General features: G+C 44.4%; 1 protein-coding gene across 3 annotated transcripts; it reads right to left on the bottom strand.

Annotated features, from left to right (window-relative positions):
* Positions 1 to 6522: 6522 nt before the first annotated feature.
* LOC132394263 (gastrula zinc finger protein XlCGF8.2DB-like) lies at positions 6523 to 19232 on the bottom strand. 3 transcript variants are annotated; one of them, XR_009512249.1, is made up of 3 exons: positions 19191 to 19232; positions 11685 to 11928; positions 6523 to 8627 (listed from the first exon to the last, which is right to left on the bottom strand). XR_009512249.1 is itself a non-coding variant. In XM_059970162.1 (2 exons), the coding sequence occupies exon 2, from the start codon at positions 11519 to 11521 to the stop codon at positions 10400 to 10402; it is 1122 nt and encodes a 373-aa protein (XP_059826145.1). In that variant the 5' UTR covers positions 11522 to 11928; positions 19191 to 19232; the 3' UTR covers positions 6523 to 10399. The 3 variants fall into 3 exon arrangements, 2 of the variants coding, with proteins under 2 accessions (XP_059826145.1, XP_059826146.1); XM_059970162.1 differs by having other exon boundaries at positions 6523 to 11928; XM_059970163.1 differs by having other exon boundaries at positions 6523 to 11857; positions 19191 to 19215.
* Positions 19233 to 25150: the final 5918 nt, after the last annotated feature.

Genomic DNA, 25150 nt, shown 5'->3' with positions numbered 1-25150 from the left:
GGAGAAGTACATCAGCGATTCCTTCGCGGCAGGCATTATCAGACCTTCATCTTCCCCGTTAGGTGCCGGTTTCTTCTTTGCAGAAAAAAGGACAGGTCATTTAGTCCTTATTAGTTCGGCTTTTCAACCACTGCATGGAGCCACAATTTTCTCAAAGCTGGACCTTCGGAACGCATACCATCTAGTCAGGGTGAAGGAGGAGTAAGAGTGGAAGACGGCCTTTAATACACCTCTGGACCACTTCGAATCTTTGGTCATGCTGTTTGGTCTCGCCAATGCTCCTGCCGTTTTTTAAGCCTCCATTAATGACGTACTGAGGGACTTTATTAATCGGTTCGTATTCGTTTACCTCAATGATATCCTTATATTTTCTAGCACCCCCCCAAGAATACATTTACCATGTCCATCAAGTCCTCTAGAGACCATGGGAAAACCAATTACTTGTGAAGCGGAGAAATGTGAGCTCTACTTTCTTTCGGTCAGTTTCCTAGGTTATAACATCGAGAGTGGGCAGGTGAGAGCAGACCTCGAGAAGATCCGGGCAGCAGAAGAATGGTTCTAGGCTCACGACCCGCAAACAACTTCAGTGATTCCTGGGGTTTGCAAATTTCTACCGCTGATTATTCAGAGACTACAGCAGAGAGGCTGCCCCCCCCCCCCCCCCCACCTTACCCGGCTTAGCTTGCGTACTACCTCATTCTGTTGGGACTCTGATGCTGACTTGGCGTTCACCTACCTGGAAAGGCGTTTCACCCTCGCTCTCATCCTGGCCCATCCGCACCCAGCCCGTTAATTCATTGTCGACGTGGACGCCTCTGACTCCGGGATAGGAGCAGCCCTGTCCCAACGATCAAGTTCGGACGAAAAGCTTCACCCTATTCTCGCCGACTGTCCCCCACCGAGCGGAATTACGACGTGCGGAAACGGGAACTCCTGGTATTCGAGGCACTGGCTGGAGGGGGCAGAACAACCGTTTGTAGTATGGATTGATCATAAAAACCTGGGGTATATTCAGACCGCCGAACATTTGAACTCCTGCCAGGATAGTTGGGCATTATTTTTCAGACGGTTTAAGTTTTCTCCCACCAATACAACTCCAAGGAGGACACTTCCAGCCAGGAACTATCCTCGCACCATCCTGCATGGCTGCCATGAGAAATCGAGTGGAAAGTAAAAGGAACCTAACGGAATGATCCCAACCCCGGCAACGGACCCAGCGATCGCCTGTATTTGCCCATTTCCGTCATGCCCCAGGTTCTTCAATGGGGGAGCGATCGGACCCTAGAGCTCCTAAAAAAAACTTTTATGGTGGCCATCCATGGAGGCTGATATCTGTTCCTATGTCTCGGCATGATTCAGCTGCGCCCGGGGAAAAGCCACTCATCCGCCACCTGCGGGTTTACATCGCCCTAGATTTTGGTCTACCACCTGCACATCGGAACATCTCCTTACTCAACGTGGTAGGCCGATTCTCCAAGGGGGTGCACTTCGTAGCCCTCCCTAACTCCCTTCCTCTCATGAAACTGCAGATCTTTTCGTCCGCCGCGCCTTTCACCTCCACGGAATCCCCGCAGACATTGTTTCTGATCGAGGTCCCTAATTCGTCTCACTGGTATGGAAGGCTTTCTGTCAAGACTTAAGTGCATCGGTCAACCTGTCATCCGGATTCCACCCCCAGTCGAACGGGCAAACGGAACAGGTCAACCAAGACCTGGAGACGACGCTACGTTGTGTAACGGCAAGCAACCCGTCGACTTGGAGCGAACACCTCCCTTGGGTTGTACGCCCACAACTCTCTAGTGAGCTCGGCCACTGGAAGGTCTCCATTCGAGTGTTCCCTGGGATAACAACCCCCGCTGTTCCATGCGCAGGAGGAGGAGATTGCGGTACCATCAGTTCAGGACCATATCGATCAGTGCCTAAGGTGTGGGAGGGGACATGTATGGCCCTACTCAGATTAGCAAATGCAATAAGAAGACGGCCGACCGACCGACACCGGACTCCGGCGCCCGAGTACCAACCGGGGCAGATGGTGTGACTTTCATCCAAGGACATCCTGCTGAAGAACGAACATAGGAAACTCGCCCTTCGCTTCCTGGGACCATTCAAGGTCGAAAGTGTTGTCAATCCCGCAGCAGTCCGCTTAAAATTGCCAAGATCCATGCGCATCCACCCGACCTTTCATGTTTCTCAGTTAAAGTCCGTCTCCCTCAGCCCCTTGTGTCCCCAGGCTGAGACTCCCGCAGCTACCCGTATCATCGACAACCAATCAGCGTACACATTCTGAAGACTACTGGATGTGCACTGTAGGGGCAAGGGTTTCCAACACTTGGTAGACGGGGAAGTGTACGGTCTAGAAAAGCGTTCCTGGGACTCCGCTCCTTCAACCTACTCTCATCCAGGATTTTCATCGGAACCATCCAGACAGGCCTGGAGGATCGCCCGGCAGGCTTCTCTTGAGGGAGGGGTACTGTCGTGGTCCCTTCTGACAATCACCCACCTGGCTATTTACCTCAGGAATTGGGCCTCAATCACCTCGTTCAGTTTCCAATCATTGCCAGTTTCCACTAACTACAAACACCTGCTTTCCATCAGCAAATGCAGAATAGAAACCCTGTGACCACAGCAAGGAACTGCCAGTACGTTGGTCAACTCTGGTGCGAGTAATCTCATTTCACGGTTCTTCAGACTGCCAGTTCTACGACTGACAATACTCCTGGATACCGACTCCATGCCCACTACGTTAATAACGCCTCCCGACTCTGCCTCCATGCCCGTGTTCTGTACTTGGGTTTGTCCACCGCCACACTCGTGTAACATAGAGAGGGTTTGCTGAGCTGCCAAGTATCGCTTGATTCTGGCTTGGTCCCAGCGGACAGTAAAATTGCAAACATCATTCCACACTTTGAGAAGGGAGGAAGGCAGAAGAAAGCAAATTATAGTCCAGTTAGGTTAACTTCAGTGGCTGGGAAAATGTTGGAGTCTATTATAACAGATGAGATTTTGGGGTACTTGGAGACTAATGATAAAATAAGTCAAAACCAACATAGCTTCTGTACAGGTAAGTCTTGCCTGACATATCTGTTAAGAGTTCTTCGAGGAAGTCATAAGCAGGATGGACAAACGAGAGGAAGTCTAAATCATTTACTTGGATTTTCAGAAGGCATCTGATAAGGGGTCACACATGAAACTGCTTAACAGGATAAAAATCAGAAGAAATACTGGCATTGATAAAGGAATGTCTGGCAGCCAAGAGGCAGCGAGTGGGAATAAAAAGAGGCCTTTTCTGGTTGGTTAGCAGTGACAAGAGGTCTTCAGGGGTCAGTATTCGTTCCGTTACTTTTCACATTATTTGTCAATGATTTGGATAATGGAATTTGTGGCAAGGATGCGAATGATAGAAAGATATGTTGAGGAGTTTGTAGTGCTGAGGAAGCAAAACAATTGCAGCAGAACACAGACGAATTTGAAGAATGGGCAAAAAAGTAGCAGATGGAATACAATATTGGGAAATGTACGATAATGCATTTTGTCAAAATGAACAATAGTGAACTATTATCTGATTGGGGAGAAGGTTCAAACAACAGAAGTACAGAAGGAAATATGAGTCTTCAGGCAAGACACCCAGAAGGTTAATTTACAGGTTGAGTCTGTAGTAAAGAAGGCAAATGCAATGCTGACATTAATTCAGACTGAAGAGGAATATATAAGCAAGGAGATAATGTTGATAGTTTATAAGACACTACTTAGGCCGCGCTTTGAGTATATGGGACCCATATCTCAGAAAACGTGTGTTGTCATTGGAGAGAAAACAGACGATGTTCAAGATGATGATTCTAGGAATGAAGGGGTTAAGATATCAATTGCTTTTTCCAGCCTTGGGCCTGTACTCCTGCAGTGACTTATGTTTAATAAGTGCGGGTGGTGGGGGGTAAATCTCACTGTAACCCACTGAATGTGGAAAGGTCCAGTTTGAGTGGATGAGGAGAGGACTTTTCGTATGATGGGAGAAACCATAACAGGGGCACAGCCTCAAAACTGAGGAGCGACCTATTAGAGTAGTTAAGGAGGATCTAATTTAGTCAGAGAACAGTGAATCTGTGGAATTCTCTGACACAGACGGCGGTGGGGGCCAAGTCTGTGGGTAAATTTAAGGCAGAAATGAATAGTTTGCTAATCAGTCAGGGCATTACAGAAAATGCCAAGGGGGCAGTTGCATGGGGTTGAGTGAGAACCAGGATCAGCCATGATAGAACGGTGGAGCAGATTCGATGGGACAGAATGACCTAATTCCACTCCAATGTTTTATGCTCTTATACTGCTAGTGTCTTACACAGTGAAGATTGACACAAAATACTTATTACATTCGGCCAATACACACAAAACGCTGGTAATACGCAGCAGGCCAGGCAGCATCTATAAGGAGAAGCACTGTCAATGTTTCGGGCCGAGATCCTTCGTCAGGACTAACAAAAGGTCTGGGCCCAAAACATCGACAGTGCTTCTCCTTGTAGATGCTGCCTGGCCTGCTGCCTTCTACCAGCATTTTGTATGCGCTGCTTGAATTTCCAGCATCTGCAGATTTTCTCATGTATTACATTTAGCTGCTATTTCTTTGCTCTATTACTAACTCGCCAGTAACATCATCCAGCGGTACAGTATCTATACTTGCCTCTCTTTTACTCTTTATATATCTGAAAAACTTTTGATACTTGATATTATTGGCTCATTTACCTTAATTTTTGATCTTCTCTCCTGTGTGTTTTTTTTTAACTAGTTGTCTCCTGTTGGTTATGTAAAAGCTTTCCAATCCTCTAACTTCCCACTATTTTCTTGCTTCTTGATATGACCCCGCTTTGCGTTTATCAATAACAGGAGAAAATCTATGGATGCTGTAAATCCAAACAACAGATACAAAGAATGCTGGAGGAACCTAGGGACCTAGGAACCATATATGCCAGGCAGCATATATGGGAAAAAGTGAACAGTCGACGTTTTGGGCCGAGACCGTTCATCAGGACTGGGAAAAAAAGATGAAACGTCAGAGGAAGAAGGGTGGGGTGAAAGGGGTGGAAGAAATAATAGGTGATAGGTGAAACTGGGAGAAGGGGAGTAATGAAGGAAAAAACTTCTTAGTATATAATCTCCTTAAGGATTCTCGAAAGATCATTGCTGATGCCTCCACAACCCTTCAGCCACCTCCTTCAGATCTCTGGTGTGTACTCCATCTGGTCGGGGTGACCCACTTACGTTCAGACCATCTGTGTTTCCCAAGAACTTTCTCCCGAGTGACATAACTTTACCACTGACATCTGGGAATTCCATATTCCAGCCAGTGTCTTCGACAGATAAGAGTGAGTACAATACTTATTCAGTTCATCTGCCATCACCTTGCACCCCCACCCCATTACTACCTCTCCAGAATGTTTTCAGTGATCTGATATCCACCTCCGACTCTCTTTTACACTATATGCATCTGAAAAAAAGTTTGGTATCCTCTTTAACATTACTGGCTAGCTCACCTATATATTCCATCTTTTCCTTCTTATTATTTTAGTTAAATTCTGTTTGTTTTCGAAAGCTTCCCAATCCTCTAACTTCCTAGTAATTTCTGCTCTCTGCCCTCTTTGGTTTTTATGTTGTCTTTGATTTCTCTTATCAGCCACGGTTTTGTCACCTTACCTTTAGAAAACTACTTCCTCTTTATGATGTGTATATCCTATGCTTTCCGAATTGCTTCCAGAAATTCCAGCCATTGCTGCGCTGTTTTCATACCTGCCCGTGTTCCTTTCAAATCAATTTTGACCAATTTTTCTCTCATGCCTCTCTGATTCTCTTTATTCCAGATCTGACTTTAGCTTCTCTTTTCTCTAATGTCAGTATGAATTTGATCACTTGTCCCTCATGGTTCTTTGAATTTACATGACCTATTTATTTTTTGTTCATTACAACACCCAATCCAGAATAGCTGATCCCCAAGGGGGCTCAAACACGAGCTGCTCTAAAAAAGCATCTTGTAGGCCCTAGGAATTCCTCCTCTTGAGACCAACACCATCCTAATATTCCTAATCACCTGCACGGCAATCCCTCATGACTATTGTAACATTGGTGTTTTGGTAAACATTTTCTATCTCCCATGGAAATTTGTGGACCACATACTTACTACTTCTAGGATTTTTTTCTATTTGCTGTTCCTTAATTCTACCCACAGATTCTACTCCTCCCAACCCTATGCCACCTGTATCTGATGATTTTATTTAATATTTTACCAACAGAGCAACACAAACCCACTACCAGCTTGTTCTTGGCTTGTTTTTTCAAGAAACGTAGGAGTATCTGGGAAACAAGAGGACCTACAGATGCTAGAAATCTGGAGAACTACAAAGTACTGGAGGAGCTCAGCATGTCAGGCAGATTCTGTGGATGGGAATCAACATTTTGGGCCAAGACCCTTCATCGGGACTCTTGATATCCACGTATCTGGAATATCAACAAGCAAGGAAAATAGAAAGTAGTCTGAAATAGGGAAAACATTTGACAAAGTTTATTTCAAGGCTTAAAAAAAAACTGCCAAACAGAGCTCAATAGTTAATAAATACAATAAACACTTCCATCAATACTGACATTCACCCTTTTTAATAAAAATATCTTGGTCCCATTTCAATCAGTAAAATTTACAAAGATAAATAAGAACTTCAGAAAACTTTTGAACATACTATTTACATTCAAACCCTACCTTGGACCAGCTTGAGCAGAAGGAGGAAGAGAAATAACAAACATGAAAAAAATCACACAAGTCAGATAAAACTTCTTCCTTCCAGTATTTTTCAAGGCTCAGATATGTCCAAAACATGTGAATTAATGAAGCTTCTCTATTATTACATCTTTCACATAAAGGGAATATATCCCAATAAAATTGAGATAGCTTATCATTAGACATGTGAGCCCCATCAACCACTGTAAATTGTAAAAGGGAATTATGGGCACGTGACGATGGTGTTAAACAATTTAAAAAAAATCATTCCAAGTTTCCTCAGAAATTGAAGTCTGTAAATGTTGTTCCCAAAGATTTTTATATAGGAACGATTCTCATTCCTAGCAACATACTGTAAATATTGGATATTGAACCATAATAAAAAGTTTTCAAATTAAAAACAATTCTAATTTCTGCTATTCTGAATGTACCACAGCTCTGAGGGGCCGAAGGAGCGGGAGCAGCCCCCTCCTTCCGGAGAATTGTAAGAGCACTATTAATTTGGGTCTTGGATCCAGGCAAATGAGAGACAATGTAATGGTTTTGGCCAGGGCTCTTAGAGACACCTGTGCTGAGGGCATGACCCTGCTATGTAACAACTGGGTGGGGATTGCATCACCCTACTTTGATGGACATCTACAACTCTGCAAGTCAAGATAAAGGGGACTGCAGAGAGAGACGCACCAGAAGGACTCGATCGCTCAACGCTCCCGTGATTGCTGGAAGCCAGTCAAAAAAGCAACGTGCGCTCCGTAACTTCTCTGCCTGGGGAGCAGGTGGCTGATAATACCGGGAAGGACTTCGAACTAATAACAGGGAAACAATGCTCTCCTGATTCAACAGTGTTGTTTCGTCAAAGACCCGGGCAAGTTTTTCCCGTTTTCTCCTCACTCTCTCTGAAACACGTGAAACACAGCGATTCCCCAAAAAGACTGAAGGCTGCAGACTTTCTGAGTGACTTTTATAGTCCCAACGGACAATATATTATCCCCTAGACAACAGTCGAGATTATTTCTTAAAGATGATTATTGCTATACCCGCGCTTTAGATTGAGTTTTGCCGATGTATATGTTCTGAATGTTTGGTTTAACCTTAATTTTGTGCCCCCTTTATGAATAAAACATTCGAAAATAGTGCCACCAGACTCCAACGGACCTCTCTATCTTTGCTGGTGAGTTATCCAGTTACGGGATACGTAACACTGCAAAAACAAACATTCTCGACTAAATGAAGTTCATCTTCAAAAATCTAAGAATAGAGGTTTAGCTTTACCAAATTTTAGGTTTTATTATTGAGCAGTCAATATACAAAATCTTACGTTTTGGACATAATATATTAACCGTGAGGAATGTCCAATATTGGCTTCTTTAGAAGCTAACTCTGTTAATAAATTTTCTATTATTTCTCTTCTCGGATCCTCACTCGCTTTAACTTTTAGTTAACTAACTGAAAATTTGGTAGTTAAACATACTTTGAGCATCTGTGTACAATTTAGGAAATTCTTTGATCTATTGAGATTTTGTTTGTCTAGTCCCATTTATTCTAAATATTTTAGTAAACCTTCGATGACCGATTACGTTTTTAAAGAATGGGAGAAATAAAACTTTGAAGTATATATTTTCATCAAAAATGAACAGGATTCAGTACTCTGTGTGTGTATATGCAATCGCGATAAGAAATACAGACCAGAAAACTTAAATGAGAGGCCAACTCAGAAGAATGAATAATCACATGGAAGAAAACATTATCCAGTGGAATGAGTATGACCCTCCACAGGAGACATCCCAATGATCTGAGCTGATGAGATGGTGATAAAGAAGCATCGAGCACCTGACTGAGAGTTGGAGACATCTTTCCAGAAACGGAGGGGTTCCTTGCAGAAATACAGGACATGGTGGTTAACAAAAGGAAAAATTGAAATACATGAAATACAGATAAGCGAGGCAGTAAGTGCAGAAAATGACAAGAGAGACCAGACACAATGCAACACATTTCAGGATCCTGCAGCAGTTAACTCAATCTGATTACTTACAAAGGTACAATCAAGTGGCAAATATCATTCATCAAAATCTAGCTTTAAAATGCAAACTCATGAATGCTCTCCATCACTTCACAAAGGCACCATAAGTTCAAGCCTGATCCAGTTTTAGAGTCAAAATCTTACAAATTATACACTAATCAATACATTATTTCAGATAGGACAATCCATAATAACCATCTGGATATAATATTACAGGATAAACAAGCAGGAACAACTACATCAACAGCTAAAACCATTCCCACCACACACATGTTCGGAGCCCCTCACCACAGGTATTGTTTGTGTCATCAGTCAGACAACCAAAAGTTTTTCTCTGTCAATCAGCTTCCAAATGTTACTACTGTCATTCATTGCCTTGTCCCACTGCAGATTCCCTTCTCCACATCATATGTTCTTCCCCAACCATCGTCCAGAGCCCCAACCTCTTCACTGTGCAGACCCACATCTGGTTTCTGACCCTGCTCCATTGAACATCCTACTAATTGTGTCCAAATTCTGCTTCCAGTCTTTAGAAGACAGGGGTATTTTCAACAACCCTTTAGAAGCAGGGAAAATGACCCACAATGTGGAAATGAATGACGATTAAGGTTAACTATCAATGTCATTCTTCCTCAGCCCAGAGATTAGAGGGGCAAAGAACATCTCAGACAGAACTGCAGTCAGCTCGACTTCTTCAGTCTGCAGAAAATTCAAGGGAAACCTCTTCACCCACAGAGTGGTGACTGTTTGGAACCCATCACCACAAGGAGAGTGAGAGATGAACCAACAGGGGAAGAGTTAAATGGACTGTCAGACAGACATACTTTATTGATCCCGAAGGAAATTGGGTTTCATTACAGTCGCACCAACCAAGAATAGTGTAGAAATATAGCAATATAAAACCATAAATAATTAAATAATAAGTAAATTATTCTGTGGAAATAAGTCCAGGAACCAGTCTTTTGGTTCAGGGTGTCTGACACTCCGAGGGAGGAGTTGTAAAGTTTGATGACCACAGGCAGGAATAACTTCCTATGACACTCAGTGTTGCATCTCAGTGGAATGAGTCTCTGGCTGAACGTACTCCTGTGCCTAACCAGTACAGTATGGAGTGGATGGGAGACATTGTCCAAGATGGCATGCAACTTGGACAGCATCCTCTTTTCAGACACCACCATCAGAGAGTCCAATTCCACGCCTACAATATCACTGGCCTTACGAATGAGAACAGAATCACCAGTAAAGTCCAACCAGCCTGAGTTGACTCTTATTAAGCTCCAGTCCCATTAAAGGTGAATGTGCAGAAGAAACTCCTCCCATGCCCAGTGACCAGGGTGCAGAACTGGCTGTGGTGAGCAGCAGCAATAATTGCAGAGTTCAGCACCGACAGTCACTCTCGAGATTGCATTCAGCAATGGTGACGGACAAATATCCAGCATGCAGCTTACTGAAACTTTCTCCCCAGTGTGAACCTGGTAGTGTGTCACAAGGTTAGATGACTGAGTGAATCCCTTCCCACATTCATAGCAGGTGAATGACCTCTCCCTGGTGTGAACTCAATGATACATAATTAGTGGATATAGCTGAGAGACTCTGTTCCCAAAGTCTGAGCAGGAAATCGGACTCTACCCAGTGTGAACGCGCTGATGTTTCAGTAGAAGAGATGATCGTGTGAATGCCTTCCCACACTCACAGCAGGTGAACGGCCTCTCCCCAGTGTGAACTCGCTGGTGCATCTGTAGATGAGATGACCGAGTGAATCCCTTCCCACATTCATAGCATGTGAACGGCCTCTCCCCAGTGTGAACTCGCTGGTGTATCTGTAGATGAGATGACCGAGCGAATCCTTTCCCGCATTCACAGCAGGTGAACGGCCTCTCCCCAGTGTGAACTCGCTGATGTGCCAATAGGGTGGAAGAGTGAGCGAATGCCTTTCCACATTCTGAGCAGGTGAATGGCTTCTCCCCAGAGTGAACTCGCTGGTGACTCTGTAGTGAGGATAACTGAGTGAATCCCTTCCCACAAACTGTGCAGGTAAATGGCTTTTCCCCAGTGTGAACTCGCTGGTGTCTCAGCAGATGAGATGACCGAGTGAATCCCTTCCCACATTCTGAGCAGGTGAAAGGCCACTCCTCAGTGTGAACTCGCTGGTGTGCCAGCAGAGCAGATGACCGAGTAAATCCCTTTCCACAGTCTGAGCATGTGAATGGCCACTCCCCACTGTGAACTGACTGGTGTGCCAGTAGTTCGGACGACTGAGTGAATCCCTTCCCACAATCTGAGCAGGTGAACCGCCACTCCCCAGTGTGAACTGACTGGTGTGCCAATAGGGTGGATGACTGAGTGAATCCCTTTCCACAGTCTGAGCAGGTGAACGGCTTCTCCCCAGTGTGAACTCTCTGGTGTCTCTGCAGGTGGGATGACTGAGTGAACGTCTTCCAACAGACTGAGCAGGTGAACGGCCTCTCCCCAGTGTGAACTCGCTGGTGTCTCTGTAGGGTGGAAGAGTGAGTGAATCTCTTCCGACAGACTGAGCAGGTGAACAGCCTCTCCCCTGTGTGAACTGACTGATGACTTAGTAGGTCCGATGACCGAGTGAATCCCTTCCCACAGTCTGAGCAGGTGAACGGCCTCTCCCCAGTGTGAACTGACTGGTGTCTCAGTAGCTGAGATGATTTAGTGAATCCCTTCCCACAGTCTGTGCAGGTGAACGGCCGCTCCCCAAAGTGAACTGACTGGTGTGCCATTAGGTCAGGTGACCGAGTGAATCCTTTCCCACAAATTCAGCAGATGACCAGCTCTGCCCAGTGTGAATTGACTGTTACGTCCACAGGTGGAAAGACTGACTGAATCCTTTCTCACACACAGAACAGATGAATAGCCATGCCCAGTGTGAACTTGCTGATTTACCTTCAGTTGAGATGACCAAGTGAATCCATTCCCACTGTCTGAGCAGATGAATGGGTTTCCCGCTGTGTAAAATCACCAGGTTGCCAGTCAGTCAGATGACTGAGTTCATCTCTCTACCACAGTCTGAGCAGGAAGGATGGCTGATTGACTCTCTTGCTCCACTTCTTAAATATCTGGACAGAGACAGCAAAACTAGTGGGTCATATTCGAGATTCCTGTAGACAAATTCCTTGTCATTTTTAACCTGTAAAAAGATTTACAAATTCGATCAATGGGTGAAGGACAACATTTTAGATGAGATCACTTTAGTTGCCAAGGTGTGATCTGACATCACTCTGTTACAGTAGGGTTCAACCCAAGTTGGAGAGAGAAATTATCTTGTCACTGGGCACAGTGCTGATATCTGGAATGACCATTAAATTCTCTGATAGTCTTCCTGTCTCTATAAGAATGGGGCATTTCTGCCATCACCAGTCTGTGACCTGGCTCAGTTTGCTTCTCTCAATTGGTATTATTCCTTCTTCCCACTGAGCAGCATGGGTATCTGGCCCCACAATAACATAAACACTCACACAAATAGCCTTTGTTAACCTGCAGCTGGGATTTTATTTTATGCACTGTTAATTTAAAGTGCTACAGTTTTAACACCATGTAAATATCTCCTACTCAGATGTATGGTTCGTCTGCACAGCTGTTAAAAGGAAGTAAGAGTGAATATTAGTATTATTTAAGGTTCTTGTCAAAGTCTTCAAAGAAAAGTACAACACAGAAACAGACCCTTTGGCCCATCTAGTTGGTGCCAAACTATTTAAACTTTCTATTCCCATACCCCTACCATCCAGGTACCCATACAAACCTCTTAGATGTTGGGCTGTCTGCTCATTCCACACCTGGATGACCATCTGTGTGAAGAAGTTTCCCCTCATGTTCCACTTAATCTTTCACCTTTCACCCTTAACCTATGGCCTCTGGTTATATCCCACCCAATCTCAGTGGTAAAAGCCAACTTGCACTCACCCTGTCTATACCCTCATAATTGTGGTATACCTCCATCAAATCTCCCCTCAATCTTCTACGTTCTAAGGAATAAAGTCCTGACCTTTTCAATCTTTCCTTGTAACCCAAGTCCTCCAGACCTGGTAAAATCCTTGTGAATTTTCGCTGAACTCTTTCAACCTCTTTTTCATTTTTCCTGTAGGTTGGTGACCAAAACTGCATTCAATACTCCAAATTAGGCCTCACCAATGTCTTATACAGAGTCAACATAACATCCATCTCCTGTACTCAGTACTTTGGTTTATGAAGGCCAGTGCGCTGAAATCTTTCTTTCCATCCAATTTCCCTCGGGATCAATAAAGTCTGTCTGTCTATCGAACTGTGACACCACTTTCAGTGAAATATAGACCTGTATTCCCAGATCCCTTTCTTCTACAACACTTTTCAGTGCCCAACCAGTCACTGTGTAAGACCTACACTGGTAGGTCCTACCAAATGCAACACCCTCACACTTGTCTGCATTAAATTCCACTTTCCATTTCTCAACCTATTTTCTCCAGCTGGTCCAGATCACACTGCAAACCATGATAGTCTTCCTCGCTGTCCACTACACCCTCTATCTTGGTTTCATCCACAAATTTGCTGATCCAGTTAACCACACTATCATCAAGATTACTGATATAGATGACAAACAACAACAGATCCAGCACTGATCCCATCGGCACACCACTAGTCACAGGCCTCCAGTCAGAGAGGCAACCATCTGCTACCACACTCTGGCTTCTCCCAAAGACAGTGTCTCATCCAATTTACTGTCTAATCTTGATTGCTGAGTGACTGAACCTTCCTGAACAACCTCCCATATGAGACTTTGTCTAGTGCTTTGCTAAAGTCCATGTAAACAACATCCACTGCATTGCTTTTATCCACTTCCCTGATAACTTCCTCGAGGGTCTCTATAAGATTGGTTAGACATGACCTACCATACACAAAACCATGCTGTCTATCCTTAATCAGTCCACATCTACCCAAATACTTATATACCTGGTTCCTGCACATACGTTCCAATAAGTTTCCCCATACTGATGTCAGGCTCACCAATATATAAGTTCCTAGTTTATTTTTAGAGCCTTCCTTGAACAACGGAACAATATTGGCTGTCCTCCAATCCCTCATGTGTGACTAATGATGATTTAAATTTCTGTGATTGGGCCCCTACAATTTCTGCACTTGTCTTCCGCAGGGTCCTAGGGAGCAACTTGTCAGACCCTGGGGATTTATCCATGGTAATTTGCCTTAAGACAGCAAACACCTCCACCTCTGTACACGGTCCATGAAGTTGATGCTGCTTTGCCTCACTTCTATAGACTGTGTCCATCTCCTGAGTAAATACAGATGCAAAAAATATTTAAATTCTCCCCCATATGCTTTGTATCCTTGTACGGATTATCATTCTGATCTTCCAGAGGACCAATTTTGTCCCTTGCAATCTTTTTGCTTAACTTATCTGCAGAATCCCCGCGGGTTCTCCTTCACCTTGTCTGTTGGGGTAACCTGATGCCTTCTTTTATTTCTTTCATAAGTGTTCACTTGAATTTCCTATACTTCATAAGTACTCCATTTGCTCCTATCTGCCTGTACCTGGTATGCACATCATTGTTATTGATCTGGGAGAGGAAAGCCAAAGGGGTGATAGAGGATCCGTTAGTTTGGGGAACAAAACAAGAATGTGTTTAACATCCAGTGGTAAGGGGGGTGGTGGGGGAGGGGGAGGTTAAATTAATGTTGCAGGGGGAATGGGAGCATGAGTAACAGAAGAGATAGTGGAGGGGAATGAAAAATTTGAGCATGGTGCAGTGAACATGCTGAACCCCGTATATTTCAAACCAAGGAATATTGTAGGAAAGGTGGATGTGTTCAGGGCATGTAACAACACCTGGAATTATGAGAATAGGACTGGGACAGGCTGCTTTATGGTAAAGGTGTACTTGGTAAATGGGAGGCCTTCAAAGCAAAATTTTGCAACTACAAAGTGGGTATGTGCTTTTAGAATAAGAGGTAAAGATAGAAACTGCAGGGCACCTTGGTTTTCAAGATATATTGTGTAACAGGGACAGGCAGGTAGGTTTTTATGGAGTATAAGAAATAAATCAGGATGGCTAGAAGAAGGCACGAGGTTGCCATCACAAAAAAGATGAAGGATAATCCTCAAGGAGTCCAGAGATAGATTAACAGCAAAAGGATTGCAAGGGACAAAGTTGGTCCTCTGGAAGACCAGAATGGCAATCCACGTGTGGAAACATAACAGATGGGGGAGAGCTGAAATTCTTTTCATCTCTATTTACTCAGGAGCAGACACAGAGTCTATGGAAGTGTTGAAAAGCAGCTTTAACATCGTGAACCTTGTACAGACGAAAGAAGAGGTGTTTGCTATCCCAAGGCAGATTAGGATGGATAAATCTCCAGGGCATGACAAAGTGCTCCCTTGGCCCCTATGGGACGCAAGAGCAGAAATTGTCGGGGCCTTAGCAGAGATAATTAAATCATCCTTAGTGACGGAGAGGTACCAGAGGATTGGAGAACAGCCAATATTGTTCCGCTGTTTAACATACAACATAGAAACCTTCAGCACATTACAGGCCCTTCGGCCTACAATGTTGTGCCGAACATGATACCACCACGAAAAACTGCCTAGAATTTCCCTTGCGCATAGTCTTCTATTTTCCTAAGCTCCGGGTATCTATCTAAGAGACTCTTAAAAGACCCTATTGTATCCGTTTCCACCACCACCGGTGGCAGTGCATTGCACATGCTCACAACCCTCCGAGTGAAAATTTTACCACAACATTCCATCAGTACCTATTTCCAAGCACCTTCAAACGATGCCCCTTCATGTTAGCCATTTTAACCCAGGGAAAAAGCCTCTGGCTATCCACACAATCAATGCCTCTTATTACCTTATACACCTGAAAAAGGATCTAAGCATAAACAAGGAAATTACACATTGCTTGGAGAATTTGTTAGAAGTAAACAAAATTATGAGGTTACAGATAGACTAAATTGAAGCAGGCTTTTTCCACTGAGGTTGGGTGAGATGACAGCCAGAGGTCTTGGGTTAAGTGGGGAAGGTGAAAATTTATGGGGTTCCTGTGGAAAACCTCTTCACTGAATTGGTCATGAAAGTGTGCAATGAGATGCCAGCACAAGTGGTGCATGTAAGCTCAATTTCACCATTTAAGAGAAGTTTGGATAGGTACCTGGACTGTAGCGGTGTGGAATGTTGTGGGCCCAGTGCAGGTCACTGCATTAGACAGCTTAAATGTTTATCTGGCATGGACTAGGTGGGCTGAATGGCCTGTTTCTGTACTGAACTTGTCCATGTTTCTATGACAGAGAAGCTGGCCAAGCTTGATTGGTAGGAGTGACAATGGAGCAGCAATGGCTGGAGTTTCTGGGAGCAATCCGGGAGCTGAGTGATCAATACATTCCAAAGAAGTGGAAGCATTGGAAAGGCAGGAGGACACAACCATGGCTGAAATGAGAAGCCAAAGCCAACATAAAAGCCAAAGAGAAGGCAAATAATAGAGCAAAAACTACTGGGAAGCTTTTAGAAACCAATAAAAGACAACTAAAAAAAAAGTCAGATGAGCTGAGAGTATAGAATTATGATACTGTATTTATTTTGACAGGCATATACAAACATTACACCCTTGGAACTTCATTTCTGAAGAACTCCCAATTACCCAGTACTCCTGTGTCAGAATCATACTGTCCCAGTCCACACTTCTCAGATCCTTTCAGATACCATCAGAATTGATCTGTCTCCAATTTAGAATCTCAGCCTGTGGTCCAGCTCTCTTTTTTTCCATGTTCACTTGGAATCTCATGGCATTATGATCACTAGATACAAAGTGTTCCCACACACTAATTTCTGTCACCAGCCCTGGATCATTTCCCAATAGCTTATTGCACACTCCTACATCGGAAATTTTAGGTACTGATTAAGGGTGCATTTGACGAGCTCTACCCCATCTATCCCTTTTACAGTATGGGAGTCCCAGTCAATATATGGAAATTTAACATCACTTACTATATTGACCTTTGTTTCTTGGCATAGTCAGCAATCTCTCTATAAATTTGCTCTTCTAAATCCCTCAGTCTGTTGGGGGCAAGTAAGTTCCAGTAATAGCTACAATATCACAATTCCATGCCCTGAGGTCTGAACAACATCTGACTGGTGTCTAGAAAACAAACTCGCCCTCAATGTCACTAAAACAAAGGAGCTAGCTAAAGACTACATGAGGAATGGAGACAGGCTAACCCCTTTTGATATCAATGGATCTGGGGTTGAGAGGGTGAACAGCTTTTTTGGCATACACATCACTGAGGATCTCACCTGGTCTGTACATACCAGCAGTGTGCTGAAAAAGCCACCACCCTCACCTCAGGCGGCTGAGGAAGCTTGGTACAGGGCCACAAATACTAACAGCTTTCTGCAAGGGCACAATTGACAGCATCCTGACTAGCTGCATCCCTGCCTAGTATGGGAACTGTACTTCATTCAGTCGCAGGACACTGCAGAGAATGGTGCAGGTAGCCCAGTGCATCTGTAGTTGTGAACTTCCTACTATTCAGGACATTTACAGAGACAGGTGTGTTAAAAGGAGGATCACTGGGGACCCGAGTCACCACAACCACAATCAACTCCAGCTGCTACCATCTGGGAAACCATACCGCAGCATAAAAGCCAGGTCCAACAAGGTCTGGGACAGCTTCTTCCACCAGGTCGTCAGACTGATTAATTCATTCTGATACAATTGTACTTATATTTATACTGACTGTCCTGTTGTACATACTATTTATTAAAAATTAATATAACTTACACATTGCTCATTTAGAAGGAGACATAACATAAAGATTTCTACTCCTCATGTATATGAAGAATATAAGTAATAAAGTCAATTCAATTCCAATTCACCCTCTCCACTATCTGCTCTGGCATTCTGGCTCCCATCCCCGTGTAACTTTAGTTTATGCTCCTCCCTGCTAGCACGAGCAAGCCTTACCACTAGGATATTTGCCCACCCCCCATTCTAATTTTGTTCCCTTAACTAACGAATCCCCTATCAGTTCTTTGACTTTCCTCTGCTAGGTAATCCCTCTCCAACACTCTCTAAAAATCGTCCACCTGTTATTGTGTGGGATGGCCACAAGTATACTCTGTGATGGCTATTTAACCTCATTCCCCTTCCTGCTTCTCACCCAGTTTCCTGTGTCCTGTACCTTGGCTGTAACTCACCTCTCTTCATGCCATATCTATCATCCCTTCCCCCGACTCCAAGATGATATGGAATTCATCCATTTCATGTACAATCTCCTTAAAGTTCAGGGTTACAAGCTGCAGCTGGATACACATCTTGCAGGTGAGGGCATCGGGTCACTAGAAGTCTCCCCACCTTCCCACCACTTGTAATGAGAAGTGTGCGCAAATATCTTGTGTTGTGCATTCTTTGCCCAGTGACAACAATATGTGCACATTGAATTTCATATAGAGAGGTATTCATTTTAACAACTAGCAAATCACTGTCACTAAGGACTTTGATCTCCTTTGTATTTGATTGAGTTCATCTACACTCTCACATAACCTATGCAGCAGGCCTGTAGCAGCTAATGAATAATTTTTCTTTTCGTCAGAGCTTTTCCACACCATCCATACGTGATTTGCTTGCTGAATAATGCTTTAAAAGGTCAGATTTCCAATTATCACTCCACTTCTTCCCACTTGCAAATTCTCCACCAACTTTTGCATCACAATACACACAGGTAACACCAGTTTCTGTATTGTACATAAGTATTTCACCTGATCCCTCCCCCAGATGGCTGACGCTGTTGATGCCAATGCCAATGAATATGAAGGGAAGGGCAGGAGTTTGTCTCATTGGAGTCTGGCACATTTGTGATCTGAAAGCTACTTGCTGCCCAGGGCAAAGGTGTTTGATATCATTATGTACCCAGAGAGAATGGGACAAAACATGTCCTCACAGGTAGAAAAGTCCAGAACAGAGAGGTAGAACGAGCATCACACACAAAATTCTGGAGGAACTCAGCAGGCCAGACAGCATCTATGAGGAAAACAGTACTAATGATGAGTTCCTCGAGCAATTTGCGTGTTGCTTGGATTTCCAGCATCTGTAGATTTCCTCCTGTTTGTGAGTGGAGGTAGAACAAAGGTAATTTTCTCAACTGCTGATGTAAAATATTTTGTTCCCTTTGTCCGAGTTCCTAATCCTTGCATTTAGATAGCTGGAGCTCAGCTCTGTCTGAGAGATCCATCGGCCCCCCCTTCCCTCATCAGCCTGAAGCTCCCCGCGGCCCATGTATGGATAGTAGAGCTGAGAGAGAGGAAAGAGAGCAGGACTGTGCCGGGATTGCGGGTCACGGTGTCCGGATATCAGAGCAATTGTCCCTCACTGGGTGTTAAAAAATTTTCGTCTGGAGAATCTCTCCTACCTGCTTCCATAACCTGAGTCCGCCTGTGTACTGCGCGCATGCGTGAAATTCGTAGACGTCATCAATTCTAACGCCTGCGCATTTAATCGATGCTTCGGCGACGGCGAAATTGTAAACACAGGGCTTTATGGTAATCGCAGTCTCGTTAACAGTGTCCGCAAGCATCGGTTTTGTGTGTATAGAAAATTCAGCAGATGTTTTAACGCAGAAAGTGGGTTCCATAAACAATGTACTCAATATCAATGCCAAAGTAAAATCCTCTTGCAAATGCAGATGGAAAACACAAGAGATTCTGCAGTTGCTGGAAATAGAGAGACACATACACACAAAATGCTGAAGGAACTCTGCAGTTCAGGCGGCAACTAAGCAGAGGAGTACACAGTCTAGGCATGCTGAAGGGGCTCGGCTTAAACGTTGTCTATTTATTCCTCTCCATATTTGCTGTCTGATCTGCTAATTTCCTCCAGTATTTTGCAGAAATTTCTATCAATCAACCAGTTTCCAAATGTTTCTGATCTTGCATTTGCAGCCACATCCTGCTGTTCTGATTCCTCTTCCTCCTCTTTGTAACCTCGAGGCCCCATCTCTCTCTGGAACCCCAAAGCCCTGACTCAGACTGGCAACTCTTTGGTTTCTGACTCTGCTCCATCGAAGATTCACTCGCTAGTCTGCTGTCAGACATTAGAGATCCATTGTAATAACCCAGCTGTCTGAAACAGTCCTTTGAAGTTAGCTGGTGGATTCAGAATTGGCTTTTGTGCGTAGAAGGCAGATGATAATTATGCACATGACCAGGGGTATTCTGCAGAGATCTGTTCTGTTCTCCTGTTTTTAGTGATTTAAAAAAAATGATTTGTTTGAGGAAGTGGAAGGGTGGAATTCGTAAGTTTGCAGATGATATGGAGATTGCTAGAGTTGTGGTTAGTGTAGACGATTGTCGTAGGTTACAACAGGATATTGACAGGATGCAGAACAGGGATGAGAAGTGCCAGATGAAGTTAAACACAGAAAAGCGGAGAGTAATTCACTTGGGAAGGATAAATTTGAAGGCAGAGTATAGGGTTAACAGCAGGATTGTTAGCAGTGTTGTGAAATAGAGGGATGTTCGGGTCCACATCCACCGATTCTGCAATGTTTCTTCACACGTTGATAAGCAGCTTAAGAAGATGAATTGGGTGTCAGCCACGTTAGTTCGGGGATTGAGTTCAGAAGCCACGAGGTGATGTTGTAAGTCTAAAAATTCTGGTTAGACCGCACTTGGAATACTGTGTTTAGTTTTGAGCGCCTCATTATAGGAAGGATGTGGAAACAACAGAGAGGGTGCAGAGGATGTTGACCAGGATGCTGCCTGGATTAGAGAGTATGTGCTCTGACGATACTTTGAGTGTGCGAGGGTGTTTCTTTTTGGAGCAAAGGCGGAGGACAGCTGACTTGATAGCGGTGTACAAGGTGACCAGAGGCATCAGAGGTCAAGTGGAGAGGTTGAGATTTTTCTCCAGGGCGGTGATGCAGTCAGCCTTCACTCCACTGGCCTGCAGGTCACCCTTCGGCGAGAGCGTAACCAGTGATTGATATTCCTGCGCACCAATGGGAATAGCGCAGCTCCTGAGCTTTGGTTTTCAGCAGTGGGGGAGGGGCTGGTCATGTGATTAGTTGCTCAGCCGTCAAAGCAACAGAGTTCGAGCTCACCAGTGCGTTGATGTAAGATACCGCTCACTTGAGGGCAGATCCTAGTGTGCGGAGCCCATTCGTGATGTCAGGCGCATGGGGGTCTGAGTGATGTCACCTATAGGGGTGTGCTGGTATTTAACAGCACCTTAATGGACGTTTCTTATGATTTCAGTGGGACGACAACATTAATCACGGGTTTCATCACTGAATCCAGTGTTGTGAGATGTATAGTCCCCTGTTATGTGTCCGGCTGTGCCGTGTTGTTGGTGGAATGGGCAGCGTGTTTGTTCGTCTCGATTCGGGTGACAACACCAGAATTACCGGCGGGGTCCACACACAGTGTATTAGTCAACAGAAAACCTCTCGTCCCTGCAGTCTTTGTCTCCTGGTAAACTCAACACCCTGACAATGTGGACCATCGATACCCCTTCCTCTCAAAGTCAGGGAATCACTCAGACAGCTGATCGCTGAGAGAATTTATACTTATTGGTCATTAACATTCACCAGATTAGATTGAACGGATTTGATGTGGAGTTCGGGGTGTCACAGTGAAAGTGCCGAACGGCCAAACTCTCTCCGTTGTCCAACATCCTTCCAGGTGAGGCGACACTTCACCTGTGAATCTTCTGTGTCGCCCATTGCATTCACTGCCCCCGGCGCCGTCGCCTCTACATTGGTGACACCAGCTCCTCCGCAGTTGTGCGGGGTATGATTGTTTTTTTTTCGGGGGGGGGGGTCGATGTTATTGTACCCTTTTGTGTGGGAGGGGCGGGTTTTAGGGGTTAATGATCGGGATGCCGTTCTTTTTATGCGGGGGGTGAGGTGGGAGTTTGATTTTTCTCTCTGAACGACTTTAATTTTCTTTCTTTGTTTCGTGGCTCTCTGGAGAAGAAAAAAAAACTCAGAGTTGTTTATAATTACCTGCTATTTTCTTCTGCTCTTGAGTTTTCCCAACTACATGGCTTCACTTATCACCTTCCAGCTGGACATTTCCTCTCCCGCCCCAATTTTATTCAGATATTTCCCCCATTCCATCTCTGTGCTGTAGGAGGGTTCAACTGGAAACGTCGACTGTTGATTCTTTTCGATAGATGCTGTCTGGCCTGCTGAGTTTCGCCAGCGTTTTGTTTATATTGTTCTGGATTTCCAGCACCTGTAGACTTTACACGAGGAAATCTGCAGATGCTAGAAATTCAAGCAACACACACACAATGCTGGTAGAACGCAGGAGGCCAGGCAACATCTACAGGAAGAAGCACAGTCGACGTTTCGGACTGAGACCCTTCAGGTGTTGATCTGCAGACTTTGTCGTATTTGTGATTTACCTCTCTGTTGTTCCCCCGCCTCCGGTCACTGTCGGGCTGTATGTTAGTCCTCCAGGCACAGGTGACGATGTGCTGACTTCCAGCTACTGGTGGCGCTGCAAGGACCTTCGGGCACCCGTGGTGCTGCGGAGAACCTTCTGCCCAACGCATGCGCGGTACCGAACGCAGCTGGTTGCGCTGTTTCTTCCATTCGGATGCCGGTGATTCGGAACTGATCCCAAGGTTATGTAAATCTGGGCCAGCTGTAGAAGGGTGGAGTGTCAAATTTTCAGGTGCCGGAGCTGTGATTGATAAGTTCGTTGATAAGGAGGGGTGATTGATAAGTTCGTGGCTTGTTAAAAGGTCTAAAGTTACACAGCTCTCGGTACATTCACGTGCAATTCAACTCCTTGAGTGGTTGTGCCCAAAGTTAGAAGTTAATAACCTTTGAGGTATTTCGGTTTCAGATAATTGAAAATTGCTAGGTTTTGTAAAATCGACTGATTCCACCTCAGGCAACGAACTTATCAATCACTCCTCGTACGTCGCTCCCACTTTGTGACAACTTCTTTGCCCCATTCATATAATGAGCACGTACACAAATTGGGTGTGACTGAATAGGGTTTCTTATAATGTCAAGTACTAAACCAAGATGAAAGAAATATATGAATTCCAGAGCTCCACAGAAATACAGTCATAGTGAAAACATTAACAAGATTATAGCTTATCACTACTTTTCAGTGTATAACTGGTACAATTAAACATATAATACTTAATTTAATAATATGACAAAGTATTACAGGATTGCACTCACTAATTATCATAAAATACAATTATCAAACAATTATCACTGTTTGCTTAGAAGTCAAAGGGTTGTTAGTGAGAAAAAAAATGCTTTTGTTTAGCGGTAATCTACAGAGCACCACAGATGTTGCCTTACTAATACAATTGAGTCAGAGTAGGCAGCAGGGCCTGTAGTGCGTAGTAGTGTTCCTAAGCAAGTTTAAAAATTACAGAAATAAAACAAATAAGTCTTTTACTCTTCTAGCCACCTAAATTGGAATTAAGTATGAAAACAGAACGCCTAATGAGCTGTTGTGAAAGCCATGAATGTTGTTGAATGCTAGTATCAAAAAGGGAAGGTTGGCAACTCTGCCTCGCACGATTTCTCTCGCAGAAATGGTTGGACAGGAATTGTACCTGTGTGTGGCGATACTCACGATATCCTCACATGTTGGGTTAGACCAATACAAATCCTGCTTAGTCTTTAAATATATAAAAAGTTAAAGAAACTGAATCTGTACATGAATTATTACTGTCAAATTGTCACTTTTTATTGACATTTTCACCATAACTGCTGGTACAGTGCACAATAAAAACGAGACAACGTTTTTCAGGACCAAGGTGCTACATAAAACAGTACAAAAACTACACTGAACTGTGTAAAAACAACACAGAAGAAAACTACATTAGACTACAGACCTGCTCAGGAATGCATAAAGTGCACAAAATAGTGCAGGCAATGCAATAAATAATATACAAGACAACAGGCACAGTAGAGGGCACCAAGTTGATGTCAGTCCGGGCTCTGGGTATTGAAGAGTCTGATGGCTTGGGGGAAGAAACTTTTACATAGTCTGGTTGTGAGGGCCCAAATGCTTCGGCGCCTTTTCCCGGATGGCAGGAGGCAGAAGAATTTATATGAGTGCGGTGTGGGGTCCTTCGTAATGCTGTTTGCTTTGCAGATGCAGCATGTAGTGTAAATATCTGTAATGGTGGAAAGAGAGACCCCGATGATCTTCTCAGCTTACCTCACTATCCGCTGCAGGGTATTGCAATCTGAGATGGTGCAATTTCCGAACCAGGCAGTGAATGTGATGAGGATGGGGGTTGGGAGATGCTCTTCCCTCTACCTTCGTCTGTGAAAATTGGCCAGTGAGTGAGTGGACCAGTGAAGGAGTGGTACTTTGACTCAAGACATCCTGACAGTTGGACTGTGTAGTCAAGTCAATCAAGATTTGAAAAGCCCAGACGCAACAGAAAGCAGCTGATTGAGCAGTTGATGTCAGGTGACCAAGTAGTTTGAAAAGCTCAAACAAATAAATAGAGGGGTAGCTCAAGCGGAGCGGCCCGTGGAAAACAGCCAGTGAGTGAGTGGGCGGACCAGTGAAGGAGTGGAGCTTTGAGGCTTTGACGAGAAGAGATTGAGGACGAGCTTGTTCCCAGTTTTCTTTGCAATGCCTCCTGAGACGGTGGTGCGCTTCTCCTGCGAGATGTGGCAGTCTTGTGGGTAGCACCCCTCTCCCGCAGAGTCACATCTGCCAGAAGTGCATGCAGCTGGGCGATGTGGAAGACCGTGTGAGGAATCTGGAGCTGCAGCTGGATGACCTTCAACTCATAAGGGAGAATGAGGCAGTCATAGACAGTGACACTGATAGTGGTAGTGACACTGGTGCGTGTTACTGCTTGGTTAGTGCTTCTACAGATGAGGCTGGATGGTTGTCCTTCTGCAATGAAGCAGAAATTTCGAGCAGCTGGACGTTGGTTGTGGGAAAATTCCAGATTGCACTACGCAGTACGAGATGCGGACACGATGTGTAAGACTCTCAGGGTCCGTGAGTGACAGATTCCGCTGTGTGACTCTGAGGTTGAGGCCTGGGATATCACAGTTTTTTTATCCAGGTAAAATGGACCCGGGGATCGAGCTGCTTGGGCTTACGAGGTGTTGCGTGAGTATTTCTGGTATGGGATCAGATGTTTGTTTCTGGAGTTCCTTTGGAAGCAATGACTGCTAATCTGAAGAGTGGATGAGTTCCCATTCTGTCCTCACAGGGAGAGGCTATGAGTAAATGTTCTGTTCCGTGTTTACAGCTGTAGAAATAGACGCGTGAGTTTGGTGTTCAAACTGTGTTTGGAGATTCCCCCTCCCCCAACCCCAGTGTCACCTGTCTGTAACTCGGTGGAAATCAGGTAGAATCTCAAGTT

Source organism: Hypanus sabinus, chromosome 5 (assembly GCF_030144855.1).
Source record: "Hypanus sabinus isolate sHypSab1 chromosome 5, sHypSab1.hap1, whole genome shotgun sequence".
Taxonomy (NCBI): Eukaryota; Metazoa; Chordata; class Chondrichthyes; order Myliobatiformes; family Dasyatidae; genus Hypanus; species Hypanus sabinus.
The sequence above is the reverse complement of the archived record's forward strand: the minus strand, read 5'-3'. Positions and strand labels throughout refer to the sequence as shown.

Coding starts and splice junctions, on each gene's coding strand:
- LOC132394263 (XM_059970162.1), bottom strand. CDS start 11,521: ATGGCACACCAGTCAGTTCACTTTGGGGAGCGGCCGTTCACCTGCACA.